General features: G+C 36.0%; 1 protein-coding gene, 1 long non-coding RNA gene and 1 other non-coding gene across 3 annotated transcripts; 1 reads left to right on the top strand and 2 right to left on the bottom strand.

Moving 5' to 3' along the window:
* The first annotated feature begins 4,604 nt into the window (after positions 1 to 4,604).
* On the top strand, positions 4,605 to 5,221 carry LOC113361856. The gene is made up of 3 exons (XR_003365382.1): positions 4,605 to 4,657; positions 4,745 to 4,808; positions 5,163 to 5,221. It is a non-coding gene; the product is annotated as an uncharacterized LOC113361856 (long non-coding RNA).
* A 5,010-nt stretch (positions 5,222 to 10,231) lies between these two features.
* LOC113362495 lies at positions 10,232 to 10,331 on the bottom strand. Its single transcript, XR_003365749.1, has one exon. It is a non-coding gene; the product is annotated as a small nucleolar RNA snoR98 (small nucleolar RNA).
* A 616-nt stretch (positions 10,332 to 10,947) lies between these two features.
* LOC113356396 (importin-4-like) lies at positions 10,948 to 18,960 on the bottom strand. The gene is made up of 21 exons (XM_026599512.1): positions 18,552 to 18,960; positions 18,341 to 18,473; positions 17,603 to 17,739; positions 17,424 to 17,469; positions 16,310 to 16,522; positions 15,703 to 16,206; positions 15,469 to 15,603; positions 15,133 to 15,348; positions 14,969 to 15,058; positions 14,618 to 14,865; positions 14,434 to 14,522; positions 14,073 to 14,113; positions 13,706 to 13,736; positions 13,494 to 13,616; positions 13,185 to 13,399; positions 13,000 to 13,095; positions 12,768 to 12,880; positions 12,361 to 12,496; positions 12,167 to 12,271; positions 11,455 to 11,815; positions 10,948 to 11,260 (listed from the first exon to the last, which is right to left on the bottom strand). Exons 1-20 carry the CDS (start codon positions 18,824 to 18,826, stop codon positions 11,615 to 11,617), a joined length of 3,147 nt encoding a protein of 1,048 aa, XP_026455297.1. The 5' UTR covers positions 18,827 to 18,960; the 3' UTR covers positions 10,948 to 11,260; positions 11,455 to 11,614.
* Between the last annotated feature and the right edge of the window lie 878 nt (positions 18,961 to 19,838).

Genomic DNA, 19,838 nt, shown 5'->3' with positions numbered 1-19,838 from the left:
CGCCTTTCTTTATTTTCTTCCAAATCCTCTAGATGTCCGCATAAGTTGTCTTGCGAAAATAACGTGGTCCAAAATGTTCGTCCAACCTGTAATATACTTTCATATGTATAATGGTTGTTGTTTTTCCTATTTTAACATACTCACCGACAACATTGGCAGGACTATCCTACGCAAATATTCTAGGTGCAACGTGAGTTTTCGCATGTAATGAATGTATTGTTCATCTGTTTAACTATCATACATGTCATAAAGATACTTAGTTATAAATCTTATATTGCTTTCTTTATTCCTACAGTATATAAAACGTCTATGTATTGCGATTTTATGTTCTAGTTGGTAAATAATACACCGGTCTCCATGAAATAATGCACGATTAACAATTATACCTTATATATATATATATATACTGGATATGTTGTCGATGAATTAGTCTTAAAAAGACGGCAAAAAAATCATTATCTAACATTTCTTCTAACGAATATTGGGCAAAAACGTTTCACGCGCTTCTTTAAATATGAAACTTTATAACATATCAAAACTCAATAAATATATAAAATCATTCTATCAATGTATCAAAAATTTATCATTACCATTTTTTTTATTTTTTTACCTTCTGCAACAGACAAATATAAAGGCGGAGTTTAGAATTTGATAGTTTTATCATTACCATAACGGAATACTTGCAGCACACAAATAAATCTGCAACACACAAATTTCAACAAAAAAAAAAATTATCTCACATTTCGAGGGGTTTTTATTTACTCCCTCTGTCCCAAGTATAAAGGCGGAGTTTAGAATTTCGGTTGTCGCATTGGATAAGCGGAATCCGATTCCAAGGTAGTTTTTCTCCACATAAACCCTTATTTATTGTATACATGGTCAATTGTATTGGGAATAAGACAAAGGTTAAAACAGAAAAAATAGATGAATAATTTATGAAACCGAGAAAATTTCTTAACCTAAGAGATTTCATAAAATCTGTTTTGATACGTACACGACCGGGGTATAATTTCCACGGGCAATGGAATATGTACCAAGCTGCAAGCCTAAAAAAACAAAAAGAAAAGAAAAAGTAATAAATAACGACAATAATTAATAAAAAAGACAATAAAATGCTATCCATACCCTTCATTGATAAAAAAAAAGACAATAAAATGGTATCCATACCCTTCAGTGTATTATGTATTTGAGAAGATAGTATTGATAAATGTTGTTGATTTTTATATCAGTATTATCACCTCAAACGTGTAATACATTGAAGAGCGTGAATTTTATTTTGTTTATCGTCTTTTTATCGGGTATTTTATTTATCTTTATAATAAAAAAACTTGTCTTTTTAAGTATGTTAATAATGATACATTAGTATGCGAAAATTATACATAAAAAGACCTTGAAATGTATGAAAAGAAACTTTGAAATTTACGCGTTACATAAGGTAAAAAAAAAAAGTAAAAAGGTAACAATAAATATTTAATAAGTCCGATAAAGTGATCGTATTTACTTATTATGTTTCGAAAATGATACACATCTCAGAAAAATCTCTGGGACGAATCGGTGTAAGAGAGTGGAGGATCCCCTTCAGCCTTTTACCATTATGATCGCACTCTTAGTCGCTGGATCATTCCACGGGAGAATACCTGAGATATATGGGTGTTATTATAGTATAGTGGTAAAGCTGCTGAGTGAAGGGTGAAGATACTAGCGACCCGCGTTCGGAACTTGTCGGCACCGTGGCGGGGAAGATTTTAAAAGAAAAACGTATACTGATTTTAACATGTGCCTGGTAAAGTGTTACGTGTAAAGAAACGCGTGAAGATTCTTTACCAAATATGCGTGAGGGATAAACGGAAAAAAAAAATATGCTCTCACCCTACTGATGCGTTTTTGGTTTAGCAGCATTACGAACCAATCATCTAACATATGGTTGGTTGTGATAATACTTGCAATAATCTCCGTTAAATGAAAACCTCTCAAATTAACTAGATTGATTAAATATCCTTCAGATCTTAAAATGGTTGATTTGTGATGTCGCTCGAGCAGTGTGCAAGCAAAAAAAAAAAACCGCGAAAATGTCAGATGATAAATTGTTTGTTGTTTTTTTAAAACAGAATGCATCTCAAGACTCGTATAATGTACAATTTTAATTGTGCATTCTTTCATCGAGACGATTACAACATCGTACCAATCAAACTTCAAAATCGTTTGACATAATTATAGCCAAGGAGAGAAGAAACAAAGCAAAATTTATGATTGAGAATTTCATGAACCCTTTTGGGGAAAGTATTTAGCCATAAATCTTGTAACTTTCTTCAACCTTGCACAAGTCCCCTAAAATTGTTCCCTTTTTCTCCCGTGATGTGGCACCATCTAAAACCCAAGACTCTGAAAAATATGAATCGTTTAGGGAAGCAGTTCGTGACCAAGGGGTAAGCGAAACGTATTGGGGAGAAATACTAGATTAACCGCAGCTTGAATGTCGATGTCTATTCTGGCTCTTACTGTGGCTGGGACCCGTTTCTCAAAACTGCAAACCCTATTAGTCATGGAGAGAGTGTACACCCACTGTGAGGGGTGAAATAGACTACAGATTCAACAGCTCTGAGAGCAATAAATTGGGGATAAAAAATAAAGGGCATCTAACATTTTGGGACTTCCATAGAAAAGAGGATATGGAGATGTATCAAATAGACAGCGTATTGTCAGAAACCATGCTTCTTTGTGGAAAGGCGAGTGAAAAAACTCAAAATCAAGAAACAGAAATAAAAGATAGGTAATGAGACCAGGCTCCAGGTGTTCAAGAAAACAATGGGGAACTAGGATCTACAAAAGTTGGGGAGACATTGATGAGCTTTGCGAACTTAATGAACTTTTTCATTAATGAAAATTCAAGGTTACAATGAATTTAAAATTGAAAATAAATGAGCACAAAGTAACAAGAACATACCGTAAAAGTACAATATCAATAAATCCGACAAGAGACAAGAGAAAGAGAAGGATTATCGAAGAAATACAAATACAAGTATACAAATACAAGTATGAATAAAATTCGATTAAATTGGAGAAAGAATGGTTTTTCTCGGAGACCATTTAGTTTGTTTTTCTTCTTTTAAAAACATGTGCTCCCAAAACAGAATTGATATGCTCAAATCTTTTGTAACTAGTGGTGATGATTTCGTCATCGGATAAGTTGATGATGAAGATTTCGTCACCGGATTTCGTTGCCGGAGAAAAAACAAAGATGAAGATGTCGCCATTGGAGCGCATCGCTAAGAACCGTCATTAAAACGAAGATAACCTTAAAATAGTAGATTAAACCACCGTAATGGTGTGTATAAGCAGAAAACATAATACTCCCTTCGTCCCTATATATACAGGGGAAGAGTGGAATTTTCTTACTATAAATTTTTCTAATTATACCTGATTTACCTTCATCAATTCCAATAAGAACTATAAAAAATATGAATATATTAAGAGTTTTCATCCCAGAATTACTAGAATATAATTGTTCTAGGAAATTACTAAAAATATATGTTTGTATTTTAAAATACAACTAAGTTTGTGAATACTTCCACATATAAACAGGGACTAGAATTGTTTACTTCTAGTCTTTTATAATAGGGACGGAGTGAATAACAACTAAGAGAAAGCTATTAACCCAAAAAGCAAGAAATAATTAAGAAATATGCTATGGTCCGCTCTTACTCCTATTTCTTCTACAACAAAACCATCATTAGCCTCCTTTTCTGCTCAGATACGAACAAACTAGTGATGGTTTTGTTAAAGAAGAAATACGAGTGAAAACAGTCTCTAAAATTTTATTCCAATAAAGATGCTTTGATCTCTTGCTAATTGTCATTTTCATAACGGAATTCTTTTTCGCTCAATATAATTTGATATAGCAACATCATAACCAACGATTAAACATATGGGAATCCATAATTGAATGGTTAGCTACGATGCATTGATGCTGCTAGATCAAAAATTATTCTAACGATTAAACATAGAATTCATAGTTGAATGGTAACTATGATGCAGCTAGATCAAAAATTATTCGAGCACCACACACGAATCAATTTTTTCCCTAAAGATATTTTTATCAACAAAAACAAACACAGCGAATATTACCATTGCAAGGTAGGGAAAGTCCCAGACAGTATACATTGCTCTTAATACGAAAATCTTTGGCAATACCGAGGTATGTTTCGTTGCATCTACAGGAGTAGGATTCAGATATACTATCATCTTCTATATTCCCATTATTAGGGGTGCACATACCCTATCCATACCCGCCAATCCTACCCTACCCGCCAGTGTTGTAACCTTATCCTATCCTGCCCATTATTTGGCGGGTAGGGTGACGGTTAGAGATTTTTTTACCCGCCGTTAAATGGGTAGGATGACGGGTAAAGCACGAAATTACCCTACCCTACCCGCCTACCCGTCTAATACTGAAAAGACAAAGTAACCCTTGTATTTTTTTCTCCTCCTGCCTATTTTTTTGTTATTTTAAAACATATTAGGGGTAAAAGACAAAGTAACCCTTGAATGGATTTTACATTCTATCGAACCATTTCATCTATTTTTCATTCGAACCATTTCATCTCCTCGTCTCTGCAGTAGCGAAGTGAAGTCTGGGTTTCGATCTGAAGCTGAAGATGTAAGTGATTTGTGTGTTCGATTTGTGTATCGTTATGTGTTTGAATCTATTTTTTGCTCATCTCAAACCACTTTCTTATCTCTGCAGAAGAGAATTTAGGGTTTCAGGCTGCAAGTGCAGTTTGAGGTTTTGGGGGTTTCGATCTGAAGATGTAAGTGTTTAAAGCTTTCAATTTGTGTTTTGATTTGGGTTTCGATTTGTTCTTTTGGATTAGGCTTTCATTAAGGTGTTGATGTGTTAATTAGATTTTCTATTTTATATTAGTAACTGATTTTGAAATTTTTATGAAAAACCCTATACTACTGAAATAGAACGTGGGAATTAGGATTTCTCTGTATTCTTTTGCTTGGGTTTGTTTGCTTTGTTATATAAAACCCTCATTGCTTCATCTATTTGATTATACTTGGTTTTTCATAATGTAAGTGTTTTGAATTAGATTGCTATGTGGCTGCCCTGATTTATTGTGTATTAACTCTTTGCTTCATCTATTTGATTATGCATACAGATATTTCTTAAGAGAAACGATGCTGGTGACCATTTTCCCTCACTTGCAATCTGCTTAGGATTTGAACTGTTAAGTATTGTTATCAGGTTTGGTTCCCTCCCTTATAGACACATTTCTTGGTCTGTATCTTTGATAATTTTAGATGAATTTTCGTGTCTTTGCTTCTAGTTGTCCGTTGTTTAACATGTATGATATATGGTCAACTGTTGTTCAAGTAAATCAACTGACTTAAGTGTAGCTTGTGGAACCTTTTGTCTTATAAAACAATTCTTAACATAGATCAATAAATGAATTTAGAGAACAAAAAGTAGGTTTGTTCTATTACAGATTGTTTCAGGGAGCAGAGCTTATACCTTGTTACAAAACCTATACATCCCACATATGATGAGCATGATTAGACACTCATACCCCTTAAGAGTTCTTATTCTTATCCAGGGAGAGATGAGAGTCAACGAAAGAGATTACTGCTTGTGACATGTCCTTCCACATTGTGGAAAATCTGGTGGTTTTTTGAAATCATATATGTTTTTTAAAGAACCTTTTCCATGTATAGATTTTCTACTTTGTGAATCCAAATTTTTAGAGAAGCAATATGAAGTAGATACCTTTGTATTTCGCAATTAATGACTGCATTGGTAGGAACTGCATTGGTTGATAACTTTCACCTTAGGTGTTGTTGATATACTGGTGTTACTATCAGTTAGTATTTTCCAGTTTGGGTGTAGTTATCATGAATGAACACAAATGGATTAAGTTTTGTGTTGAAGTTTGCTAGTAGAAAGTATTACGAGCGTAAAAGAGTACTTTTATGTAGTCTTTGAAGGTTATGTTAAGAGTGATGTTTCTATTTCATTGTTGGAATGTGGAGATCTTTGTTATGTTATATTAGTGTGGTTAGAAGCCATAGTGTATCAAGCACCCTGTGTAAAAAGCTAGAAATCCCAATATAGACATCAAATATTTCTCATGTACAAAGTAGTATGTTATAGTTAGCAACTGGTACTTATACCTGACTTAGCTCCTTTGTGACTGTTTTACAGGGACTGTCGTAAAGCTTTATCACCCTGATTGTGTTGGAAAGGTTCCTCAATTTGCGAAACTGTGGAGCCCTGGATTTGTAGTAAGCATATCACCACCTCTCTTCTGTTATGTTTTTGTTCATGTTCTGTACATACACATACAGATATGTAGCATGGTACTTACAGTGTTTATGTTATATGTACACAAGCATTTAACATATTGTATTGTATAAATATGTAACCCGGATTCTTCTACAGTAGAAGTTCTACTTTGTTCTCAGGCTTAGTAACTGTTGCAGTAGCATTACTGGTTGCAGTATTCTTTACTGGTTGCAGAAGTGACTAGTGAGGAAGCATGGTTGAGATTACAGAATTGATGTCAACGAGACCTCCTATTCCCTCTCAAGATTCATATCAATCTGTGCAACAAAGGGGCAGTGTTGTTATATCTCCTCCACCTCCACCTCCACCATCTTCTCAACCTGAGGTCAGGGAAAGTATGAAGCGGAACAGAACATCTTCGGTGTGGGAGCATTTCCAAAAGAGTGTTGATGAAGCTGGTATTAAATGGGGGAAATGTAACTACTGCGAAGGTGGTAAATATAGGGCTGGTGGTAAGAAGTATGGCACATCAAATTTGAACTGGCATTTGACCAAGTGTCGGAAGTATATGGAGTCACTAGAAGATGCGCAGTTGGACTCTCTCGGTCAGCCTAGCAATCTGGGAGATCAGCAGCAAACAGTTGGGGTTACGTTCTGTCAAGATGGATGTAGGAGAGCCTTGATAAAGTTCATTATCACAGATGAACAGTCTTTCCTAATGGTTGAAGGAGAAGGATTTATAGCATTTTGTAGATATCTTGAGCCGAGGTTCAAACTTCCATCGCGGATGACCGTCTATCGTGATATCTGTGGACTGTTTTTGAGTGAAAAATCCAATTTGGTGAACTATTTCAAGTCGAACAAGGTTAGAGTTTGTCTCACAACCGATACATGGACATCCATTCAGAACTACAACTACATGGTAGTTACTTCCCACTTCATCGATGACCACTGGAAGTTACACAAAAGAATAATATGTTTCTGTCAAATTACTAGTCATGGAGGTGAGCATATTGGAAGAGCATTGGAGAAATGTTTGATAGAGTGGGGTCTTGAGAGACTGTTCACCATCACGCTCGATAATGCATCTTCAAATAAAAAAGCAATTGAATATGTCCAAGAGAAAGTTGTAAGTTGGGGATCGTCAATTGTAGGAGGTAAACATTTACATGTAAGGTGTGCTGCCCACGTATTAGCTTTAGTTGTTAAGGATGGGTTGAAGAAATATCATACTTCAGTGAGCAGAATCAGGTCGGTGGTTAAATATGCCACGGCCTCTCCTGCTAGAATAAAGAAATTCTTAGATGCCTTATTTCTTGAAAGAATGGAATACAAAAAGGGATTAGTGTTAGACGTGAAAACAAGATGGAACTCCATTTACTTGATGTTGGATGCAGCAGAAAAATACGAAAAAGTCTTTATAAGGCTAGGACGATCTGATAAATCATTTCGTGAGAGGTTTATCTTCGATATTCCCGATGAATCAGTAATGGGTGTTAATGTTGATGATATTGACAGTACTGATTTTCTTGATGAAATAGAATCCAGTTCTTCTGATTCTGATGCTGATGGAGTTCCCTTATCTGGTCGAAGAAAAGCCAAGAAGAAAAAGCCTCGCGTGCATGCTCCTGAAAAGTATGACTGGGCTAATACTCGAGTCCTAGTTCAGTTTCTACATGTATTTTAAATTTCATTCTCTTTAATTATCAGCATGATTATATCCATTTGATCAAATATCCCTAAACTTGATATTGCCTAACACATTTCACCACTGATTAGTTTTAGTAATCTTAAAACATTATTACTTTAGTAATCCCTAAACTTTAGTACTTTAATTATATTCCTTATTTTTAGTTTTTCTGTGTATTCTTTTAAAGAGTCAATTTGTGCCTGTTCATACTAGTGGTAAAGAATAGCTCTTGCTTTGATTTTTAATTTCACTTAGATAACTGCATTTTAGCCCTGTATATTAGTTGCAACTTTTAATTTCAGTGATTCCATTTCGGTGTGCACTCTTTTAGTCCTTGTATACTAGTTGTAGCCTAATTTAGTTTCAGTAGTTTTTATATTTCTTAGTTCATAATATTTAGCCATCTGTAAACATTTTCTAAGAATGTTTTGAGTAGCTTGTTGTGTTGCTTACGAGTTAATATGATCTGTATATGAAGTTTCTATAACAATTAAAACTGTTTCTACAGGTATTTTTTGAAGCCACTGTTGAGTTTTCTGGTGGATTTCTATTTTATCATGTTGTTGTAATCAAGTGCCATGTAGCTTGAAGTCAGAATTGCTTTACAGTTCGCAGTGCCGAAATCAGATCTTTTGATGACTATAAAGGATGATTCAAGCATATAAATGCATTGTATTGTATTAGGTGTTGTAGAACTACCTGGCATGTATCTCATTAGGAAACCGTGAAGTTGCAGATACAGCTTTGGTGTCTTTTTATTGATGTAGTGGTGATATATGCAAAGAGATGTGAACTCAGAAAACAAAAAATATGCAAAGGATGACGGGTACTTGAACATGATTAGAGTTAGATCTCTACCATTATTCCTGTGTATGCTTGCACATGGTTTTGTTTGGCCATAATATGTTAAGGTTATAAGATAATGTCCTGCTTATTCAGCACTTGTAGATTTAGGATAACATTATTTCATGTCTGGGTTTCTGCTTTTTCTGGAATATACTTCCTTTTCTGAATACAGTGCTCTGAGTTGCATGTTAGTTCTAAACCTATCAAAGGAGCAGTTTCTTCTTCTTATTTTTCTGTACTTTTTTTGAAGTATAGTTACTATCTCGAACTCAGAGAATTTAGCAATTTCCTAGCCTCTTATTTTGTCTTTCAAACATTAACAGATACAAAACTTGTTGTGATATTACTTGATGTTGGTATTATGACTGAACTTTGCATCAAATCATTCACTATTATGACTGAATCTAACAAGAGATAACTTGTATGCAGATTTATTTGGTGATCTTAGTACTTATTTCGTCATCGTAGATGATGATTGAAGAAGAAGGTCAATATGAAGAGCTTTCAGTGATGATACTGTTGTATGAAGAACAAGGTCACGTGAAGAACATGGAATTGGGCTGGGATTCATCGTCTATTTCAAAAAGAATACAACTCTTTTCTTGAGAATACTTTTGTTTGTACATTTTTTATATTTTTTATGGTTATGCTTTTGTTTCTAAATTCATCGTTGGTCTACTAGCACAACATGCACGGTCCCTTTTCTTGTTCAGAGTCTGAAATTCAGACTTCAGAAAGTCATGGAGAAGGGGGAAAAAACTGTTATACCCGCCACCCCACCCTACCCGCCAGAGAATGAGTTGGGTAGAATCTTACCCGTTTAATGGCGGGTAAAAAAATTCTTAACCGCCATTAAACGGGTAGGGCGGCGGGAATAGGCCATATCCTACCCGTTGTGCAGCCCTACCCATTATAAAAGTAAAACCGTGTTTGTTCAGGAGTAATTAACCCTAACCAGTCCGACAAGGAATAAACCTAGATCACTGCACTGTAATTTAAAATATAAAAAATTAGGATACCAGAAGAGCTCACTTTTCTTGTGAGCTGTGACAGGACTGTGGGGCATACAACTAAATCAAGATCAAGGATCTTCCTCTTGAAAAAGTTTATCAGCTGAAACTGGTGGTTACTTTTATAAGCCTCACTTAGGTCGGTTCTCAGCAGTCAAGAAACGAAGTGAAGCATACGGAAGGAAACACCTGCTTCATAGATTTTTAAGAAATTGGAAAGTCTAGAGATACCATTAAACCTTTCTCCGATTCTTCTTCCAGACACTACAAAATTCATGAGATATATGTATCTAAATAAAAATAAAGCAAAAAGAAACTCCTGTATCTAACTTTGAAACTCAAATAATAAAGAGGATAAAGGAAAAACAAATCAAAATACAAAAGAGAAACTTTCAAGATAACAAATGTCACAGAAAAGCCAAACCAACAACCCATGGATGAGGATTGCTAGCATTAATATCTGCTTCGATCAATCTTGGGAGAGACAGTGCGGCCACTATGCAATATTGGTTTGTAAAAACCTACACAGCCACCAAAGTTTCCATTGTCTTTGCTCCCCTACTTTGATTGTAAACCCTAAACCCCTATTTATAACATACATGATTGTTTCTGTTTCCCATATTTGCCCTTCGTCTAGATACTAGGGGATTCAGCTGGGGCGGCGCATTAGCCTACCGATGTGAGCATCCTTTTAACGAGTTCACAAAGTTTTATCGGCCTAGTAAAGCTATCATATTGTCACCAGGAATGGATAGCTTAGCTCCACTAGTACGAGAAAAAATGAGCATAAATGAGCTCAGTGCAATGCACATCCTTGGCAGGGCCATAGACACGTCTGGAATGCCACGTAGACGCACTATAAAGCTACAGACGGCCTAATATGACAGGCAATAAGCTCTGAACTTGCCAGCAACAAGCATTTTCTCTTCAAGTTTAGATATTTCAAACAGCAAAACACTCTTCCAGAATTAGCTAAAGTAGCGTCTTAAATTGCCCAAAAACAGAATTAGCTAAAGTAGCGTCTTAAATTGCCTAAAAACAAAAGTATATTCGAGGATGAGCAGTGTCATGGAAAGGAAATTTAAATGTACTTTGGAAGGGCATTTTGTAAGCATAAATACAGCAAAATCCAAATTTCATGAATATTATCTGATATGTCTATACATGATATAATTATGAAATATTGATATAATATAACAAACGAATTGGAAGGAAGCTGATTTACATCATCCACTTTTATCTCACAACAAGAACTCCCAATCCATGTCATACAGCCAACCGTTGTCATGCCAAAATAAAAATGAATACCACACAGACCACTTGAAGGAAAAAGGAAAATAACAAATGGCAAACAATATAAGTAAAAAAGTAATAAGAAAATGAAACCATGTCTTCATAGGGGCAAAAATGAAGACAATGTAAATGGTAAACCTGGAAACATGAAAAAGAGAAGAAAATATCAGAATGAATGACATAAAGGAAGAAGGCTTGGTTTGCCCAGAAATAATCAGGGTTCTACATGCTATAAATTTGATGCCCCTTCTTTCTTTGAAAATTGAAAAGAATCTATAATCTCGAGACCCCAGCCGAGAAGATATGAAACAACTAAAAGAAAATCTATATACCTTTTTTGTGGGCCACGATCTCGGTTTGAGGTTGATCCACATTTTAACTCCCACTTCACAAGCACAACAAATCACTATTAAGTGCAGGGAATCCTATATCTCTAAAATCCACCAGAAAGAATCTAAGAAAACAAGCTGCGCATGCTGCCCTGGAAATTTGTCAACTTTTTGGTGCAAAAGCAGCCAACGCATTAGCATGTGTAGGTGAAAGATTGCTCAGAATGGGTTGCATTTGATGACCGTAGAGGGATATTAAGTGAGCGAAAGTCCTGCCAACTAGAGCTTTAACTTCAGGTGTCTCAGCAGGAGACACCACAACTTGCGCGAAAACATTGACCAAATCAGGGACAAGAGGCAGGATCTGACCAAGTTTTGATATTAGCGAGCAGAAGAATATAAATAATTTTTTGATCATAGTATAATCAATGCTAGAAGTGCAAATTTGTGAACGGATGTGGTAGGTAATCGGAGAAGTTTAATTTTGTAGAGCCAACCTAACAGGGAATTCAAGTCTCCACTGCTCAAAAGGTTGGCTCTTCTTGACCAACGTCACATGTGCACCCAGACGATCATGCATGTCAAAGACCCACAACAAAAATGTAATGGGACTTTACGGTTCGCATTAGCATCCCAAGACAACTACTGTGGTCAAGGAGGGACTGGTAAAACCATACTTGGTCCAATATAGCAAGCATAGAATTCTCAATCATACCTGAGGGTTTGATGTAAAAACAAGATTACAGATGCAGCTATAAACAGCCAATGACTCCTCTTGATCCTCTTTCAGTGGCAGGGATTTCAGGAAAACAGGGAGAACCTGAAAGTTCCCAAAAGGTTATGGATGACATTAATGATATAAAATTAGATAGAGCCGCGAGAATATAGCAGAAGCTGCAAAATTTTAACCTGATTCAAAGGTATACAATCAGGTTGGACCATTATCATCCTTGCAATTGCACCAGCTGCATTATCTCTGACAGCATAATCCGGCTCAGAATCTCCAAACATTAGGTATAGCGCACGAAGTACATCACCGTAATATCTAGTATTTGATGGAAGGACCAACTATATGTATAATGAAGACTAAAGAGAAGTTGAAACCTGAACACACTTGTTAACTGTTAAGCACATATTAGAGATCTGAGTCTCCTGTAATCTTGTGACCTCGAACGACAGGAACACCGGAGACATAGAAAACGAAGGAATAGAACATACCAAAACTAATAGTTTCTCCACGGCGAAGTTGCTATAAGACCTTAAATATAAAAAACCCTCAGATATCAAATCATCAAGTTATTAATTAGAAAGGATACTTCAAAGCTGGCTCCCCGCCATTTTTGCAAAGCTCCCCAACACAAAATGCTGCATTCCTCCTGTTAGTTGCTTCAGATGATGCTAGTTCTTTCAGGACCAAGGGCATCAGCGTCTGAAAAATGAAACAGTTTGTAAAAAGGGAAACAGAGGTTCAAGTGCCCCTCTTTGTTTTTAGGGGGTGGGGGCAGGTTAGGGGGGGGTGAAGAACAGAAAGCACATTGAAATCCTTACATCAACGTAGGCAGCAATTGGAGCACCCATTGCCTGAGCAACTTCTGCAAGGCAAGCAACCACCATGGTCCGATCTGGTGGAGGCCGTACCGATTTCTGCTCAAAAAGATACACAGATAAGGAATGCCAGATATGAGAAATTAATATAGGTCATAAAATTTCCCTGGAATTAGTACCCCACATACCGCGAATTTCATTAAAGGTTCAAACAACTTTGGAAAGATTGGTCCAAAATGAGGTCCCATGGACTTTGCAAATGCAGGTAATAGGTCAGATACAGCATCCATAAGTACGTCATCATGATCAGTGTCGAGTTCATCTTCACTATCAGAATCTACTTGCTGACAGGCTGATTTTTCTTGAAGTAGTACCACAGTTGCATCAACAAGCTGAGCCATATCTGCAATTTTGGTCACATAAGATAAAAAACTCCAGCTTCAGGAAAAGCTTATTTTAATCTAATACCCCAATTATGTACTTAACATCATACTTACAAGGCTCAATAGCCATGTACCCGCAATCCTTGATAATGTCAGCTACACTTGTGCATGCTTGGGCAACAACTTCCTTATCATCATCGTCGGTCATCGTCTTGATGTAAATATTCATTACAGTATCTGCATATGATGATGCATAAATAAATTGATAAAATTAAATAAAATAACTGTGTTGAAAGTCATTTCTGAGCTGGATATCCAGTTCTTACCAAGAACTTCCCTAGCTTTTAGTGGCCCTTCCTGGACAAAACAAAGCAAAACCAGAAACAAATTTTTAGGAACATTTTGTACCAAGAACCCAAGAGAGATTGGAAGGCAAATAATAACCGACCAAAAGGAAATTATCACATAGCACTAAGGTTCAATGAACTGGAATGATCAGTAGTGATAAAGGACGGCAAATGAAAAGCTTTGTCGATTGATCAAACAATATGGGTCTTCCAGCTAATGCAAATTGGCTAAATGAAGCCACTCATGGAGCAGAACTAACATGATAAGCTTGCAAAAGCATGCAAATAACACAATCTTGATTGATGTTTAACAGAAAAGGTTTTGACAATTTGTATTTGCACTCACATTATGTGACTGGTACACCATCTGTGCTGCTGTCAACATACCTGCATTTGATGTGGAAATAATTTTGAATCAGTAACCAGTCGTAGATTCATATGCTCAACAAAATGGAAATGCAAGAGTGTTGGAGGAAAAAATAATACTATGCCAATCACTAAGATTTGAAAATAAGGGTAAACTGAACTTGACTTCAAACATTCAGATAAAGAGTGATAAAATGTATATATTCAGGTAACCCCTAAAGACCATATCATACATTGTACTATTTATGAGCAGGTGAATCATATACAAGAGGCCAAATAAAATGATGCCTAAAAAATGCCAGGGAAATAAGGAAAAGCAGGAGGCTGGAATCCAGATTTACATTTCAAAGCCGTGATAGCCTGTAGACGAACATCTTCGTGGAAATAACTAGAATGTCTTACCACAATCTTCAGAGATTCCTCCAAGTATCTTTAAACAATCAAAGAAGCCAAAAATTTGGTTCACATAATAGTATCTGGACAAAATGAATCAATAAACACAAAAAGAGAGAAAGAAAAGGATACGGTGCATATGCACTCTTAGTATGTAAGGCAAATAAACCAATGGCCTGAGTTGCTGCTGCCTTTTCATCCAAAACTCCCGTTCTTACACTAATATTGCGGACTCTTGGTTCATCATGGGCATCATCATCAGATGACACTCCACCAAACCCATTAATGTTCTCATCACCATCAGACTCATCAATAACCACTGAAGAACCATCATCAAGATTACACGATGCAAATGCCAGAGGTACAACATGTGGAAGGTACTGTTCAGTTTAACAGATAATATTTTCAGTGGCCTTCAACATGGAGGAAAGCAACTATTAAAGCATTGAGACAGTGGTATTCTTATAACAAAGAAAAGCATACCTGCACAAAACCATCATCCAGAATTTCAGCAACATTGCTGAAGAATCCATGGGTGTATTCACGAAGCTCACTGAACTCCAACGCAAAACCCTGAAAGGAAAATGAATCAACCAACTGAAGGAATTAAGAAATACCCAAAACAGAAGAGTGTTAGAGAAAATTACAGAAATTGCAGCTTCAATAAACGGGGGTAAGATGGGCTCCATCCTCTGTCTTCCAACTGCCATTGCAACTATTCCAACTAGCTCTGTAGCCCTTGCACGGGAACATAGGTCCTCGTCTTTGGAAAGCACCATGAAAATTTTCATCAACTCCAGAACCTTCTCGGCATATGGAATAAAGTCTTGCTCTGCCGCAACTGCTACTGAACCAATAGCGGACTGCAGTATCGTTTATTATATCCAGGAAAATAAGAAGTTAGCAATAAAAACATCAAACTAATAGTTGAACTGAACCCATTTTATAAAGCGTCTGGATCAAAAAAGAAGATAACTACACACCATGCACGTCTCTTGAAGATTGCGAGCACTATTTTGGAGGGCTTGAAGCAACCTCCCCATCAAGGGTTCAAGGAAAGGAAGGATTTCTTCTCCCATGTTCTCACAAAATGCCGCCAAAGCATAGTATGACTTCTCCTGTAAAAAGATAGAGAAGAAGAGAACAGATATGCATGTGCACACGTAAAATATCTAACAATATTCCATTCAAGCACTAATTTGTTCTCCTATATTTACCTTCACTTCCTCAGATGCATCCTCAAGGGAATTTAATATACAAGGAAGAACGCTTTCATAATGAGATATAATCTCAGGCTGCAAATGCTCCGCAAATTGACCCAATGCAAATGATGCAGCACCTCTGATCATCTGTTCTTGATCCTTTAAGGCATTTAAGACAATAGGAAGAATATGTTCCAGCTTATCTTTCATTAACTCATAACAACCCTCTGAAATAACACCCAAGGCTGTCACGGATGCTTCCCGATGTTTGGGGTTTGGGCTTTGAATGTTCAGTGAAGAAAATTCAAAAACTGGTGGGAAAACAAGCTTTGGGATGTTTACAGCCATTGTATCAATGACTTCAGCAGCAGCTCGATCCGCTGCAAGATCATCATCTTCATCTCCCTCGCCTGCTTCTGCAAATAAAGGGCACATGACTTGCAGTATTGGGATAACTAACTTGTGTTTCTTAAGGGAAGTCGGTTTATACTTTGCAAGCCATGAAATAATCTGAATAGCCTGTAAGATTAAAAAGAACATACAAACTGGGTCAAGGGATCTACAATCTATAGTTAAAAGAGTAAAGACGAATATGACATTATGTTCAATGCTCTGTCGTTACCTGATGCCGAATACTTGGTTCCAAAGTTTGACTTGAGCAAACTTCAAGAGAAAACTCTACTATAGATTTTACAGATTCTCCAAGAAGAGGTGCGGGAGATTCAATGACTTCATCAAAAATTTCAAATGCAAGCGATGCAACATCTTCTTCACCATTGGCAAGACATTGCCGCGATACATTCAAGATGCAGGGAATAAATTCTCGAAATTTTACCTACAAAAGAAAAATAACAAAACAGAAAAAGAAAGTGAGAATCCCCTGTCAAAAAACGAAGTCAATTTGTCACATTACAGCAACCATGGCTGAAACAAGACAAAGGAAAACTCCATCTCTATAAATCAAGATTAGGATAATGCTACTAACACATATTCCTACCTATAGTCCATGACCACTACACCAAAACCTGGGCCTAGCCACATACGGAATCAAGACAGACATATTGAGAAAATCATCATTATCTATCGAAAAGCAGTGCCAACAAAAGTGTGACCTTGTTATATGTGAATGGCGTGTAAGTGTACCAGCACCATTAAACCTTTTTATTTCCCTTTATGATAAAAAAAAACACAACAAAAGTGTGACCTTGTCATATGTGAATGGCGTATAAGTGTACCAGCACCATTAACCTTTTTATTTAATGAATCAACCACCAGATACCCTTTATGAATCAAGTTCACAACAAAATAGAAAGCATAAAGCTAGTTAAAGTAATGCCAAGGGTTTAAATCCTCATATCGGCTGAGAGCAAACCCACCACAGCATCCAACTTCCTCAAGGTAACCAAGCATAAATACAAATTTTCTCATGGTAGACGAATTAGGAACAGTAATTCTATACAACGAGCACCCCTAACTTTCAGACATCAGTTTGAATATATGTGTTGCTTGACAAACAGAATAAGCTAAATATTTTACCCCATAATAACAGGGGAATATAAGGCTGCATAGTAAAGGTAGTAAGATAAGCTGCGGCAAAGAATCCATAACATGGAGATGAGACTCCAAATCATCCAGTTTTGGGCAACAAATATAAAGAAAGAAGAGATATTATAAAATTATGTCGCCTAATATAATAAAAGCCCAGTAGCAATGAGGCAGTTACACTTATAACTTACCACTTCACTCCCATCATGGACGAACTCTAGAAAGGATCCTACTGCCCTGAAAAAGAAGAAGAAGAAAAGAACATCAATGAGAGAGGTACATCAACAAGAAACAAGCTTAGGCATGATATTCTTTGCCCATAAAAAAAGAAGAACTTATCACTTGTCATGTAACAGGATGAAGTTATTACTTGAGAGCAGCGACTCTGACTCGTGTGCTGGTCTCATCTTGAAGGCACTTTAATAGTAGAGATTGCAGTTCTGAAAAATGTGCTTGAAATGTATTTCCAATCGTTTCGGTTAAAGAGCTGAATAGGATTAATGCCACCTGGAAGAATACCATAATCGAAGATAAACATGTTAGTAATCAACTTACACCTGAATGAAAATACCTAAGGACAAAACTAGAATAATGCAAACTATACCTTCGCATGCCTGACAAAAAAAAGAGAGCTAGGCATTATTTAAAATGCCAAGACACTAATAACATCTTCGAAGTGTTCAGAAATTATCATTAAACATCAACTTGGGAATCTAAATGAACCAAGCACACTATTATGTACAACAGTGAGCATAGATCCATGTCTTACATGGGTGTATAAAAGTGCACAAGCGAATTTAGAGGTAACTATATGAACAACAGTTTGTTGTATTAAGTCCAATTACTGCAACATGGAAATTACTTACTGAAGTACTAGATTACATCCTCCTAAAACTATACTTGAACTGCCAATTATGTGGACACCATTTCAACCTTATGCATTGATCAAAAGACTATTACATAGTTTTCGGTAAATGCACAAATTTGACCATCACTAATCAACTTGTCAAACAATGTTCAACAACAAAGTCATTGTTAGTTCCAATTGAAAAATACAAGTGTAACTAAAGCCAGTCCCATAAATTTTGAAACAAGTAAAGATACTAACTTCTCTGTGGTCTTCATGAGGACTTTGAATGCATTGAAACAAAAACGGTAACAAATCCGGCCATTCCCCAGTTGGTACAGCATACTTAGCAATGATACTGACCACATTCGCACTCGCTCGTCTTACTGGAGGACTACGAAAACCAAACGATAAAAAGAATTAATAAATGAAATAACAATAAGCTAATTGAATAATTTTCAATGGAACTAACCTGTGTTCAATAGTAATGCTTTCGATTAAAGAAGACTTGACCAATTGACGCAACTGAGGAGTAAGTTTAGCCCAATGACCAGTAATTTTCTTACGAAGAAGAACAGCAGATAGTTGTCTAACATTAGGTGTTTTAGCAGTTCTTAGATGATGAATCAAAGCTGGTATTACTTGTGGATCTTTTGCTAATCGTTTTATTTGATCTTCTGCTTGTCTTCTTGCATCATTATCTGGCATCAAGAATTGTATCAATAGCAATTCCAGTGACTGAGACATCTTCAATCGAAGACTGTGGATGATGAGGAAAACAAAAACCCTAAATTTGTGTTTGCTGTTGGTGTTTGGAGGCCAGGGTTTTGGTTTTCCTTTTTATGTGAAAAAAGAGAGAAGCGGCGCTAAGAAGACAGGTTTTTTTTAACACTCGCGTGACTGCGAATACTCTCAACAAAAATGACTAAAGGAGGCTCGTGAAGTTTACGCAACATCCACCTAATCGTTATGGGCTGCATTGGGGAATCTCAAGGGGGGTCCTTTTTCTTTTATTTCGATGATCCTCAACTACTCTTAAATTCTTTTATTCTGGGAGACATTTTTCGTAAACGGAGTAATATATCGGAACTTAATATTTGGGGATATACTCTTCTTACAGTTTTTTAAATACCCAAAAAACGTGAGCACGTCTTGAAACATCAAACCTCATCATCCACCAATCTTAATTTTAAAGGTTAAAAGTTTATTGATTTCGACACTTAACGAAATAAGATACAATTTTTTTTTTGTTACAATTGGTTCCTGTTAATAAAAACTAAGTCAATTCTGATTTATTTATTTTTTGCTTAACAAAAAAAAAGTTCAATTGCTTTAGTCCAATTGATTCCTGATAAGAGAAACTAAGTTAATTATGATCTTACTTTAGACTTATCAAAACAATATACGATTAATCATGTCTGACTGGTCCTTGATAAGAAAACTAGTTATCCAACCAAGATTTGTCTTTTCTAAATGAGGTACGAGACTAAAAAAAATAACTTTAGACTAAGTTAATTTTGATCCTAGTCTGACTTATCAAATCAAAGGCAAAATTACTTCGGGTAATACTTTCCTTGGTAAGAGACTAAAAAAATTTATAGGGGATAGTTTTGGTTTTAGTGATGCTTATGGAAAATGGTATGTTAAACCTTTGTGTTTAACTATTGTAGGTCGTATCAATCTATTATGAACTTGTAAGAACCTTTCGGTTTTTCTTTTGTATTTTTTCGTTTCTTTGTGATTTTGTGACAAAAAGGGG

This window comes from Papaver somniferum, chromosome 3 (genome assembly GCF_003573695.1).
Source record: "Papaver somniferum cultivar HN1 chromosome 3, ASM357369v1, whole genome shotgun sequence".
Lineage (NCBI taxonomy): Eukaryota > Viridiplantae > Streptophyta > Magnoliopsida > Ranunculales > Papaveraceae > Papaver > Papaver somniferum.
The sequence above is the reverse complement of the archived record's forward strand: the minus strand, read 5'-3'. Positions and strand labels throughout refer to the sequence as shown.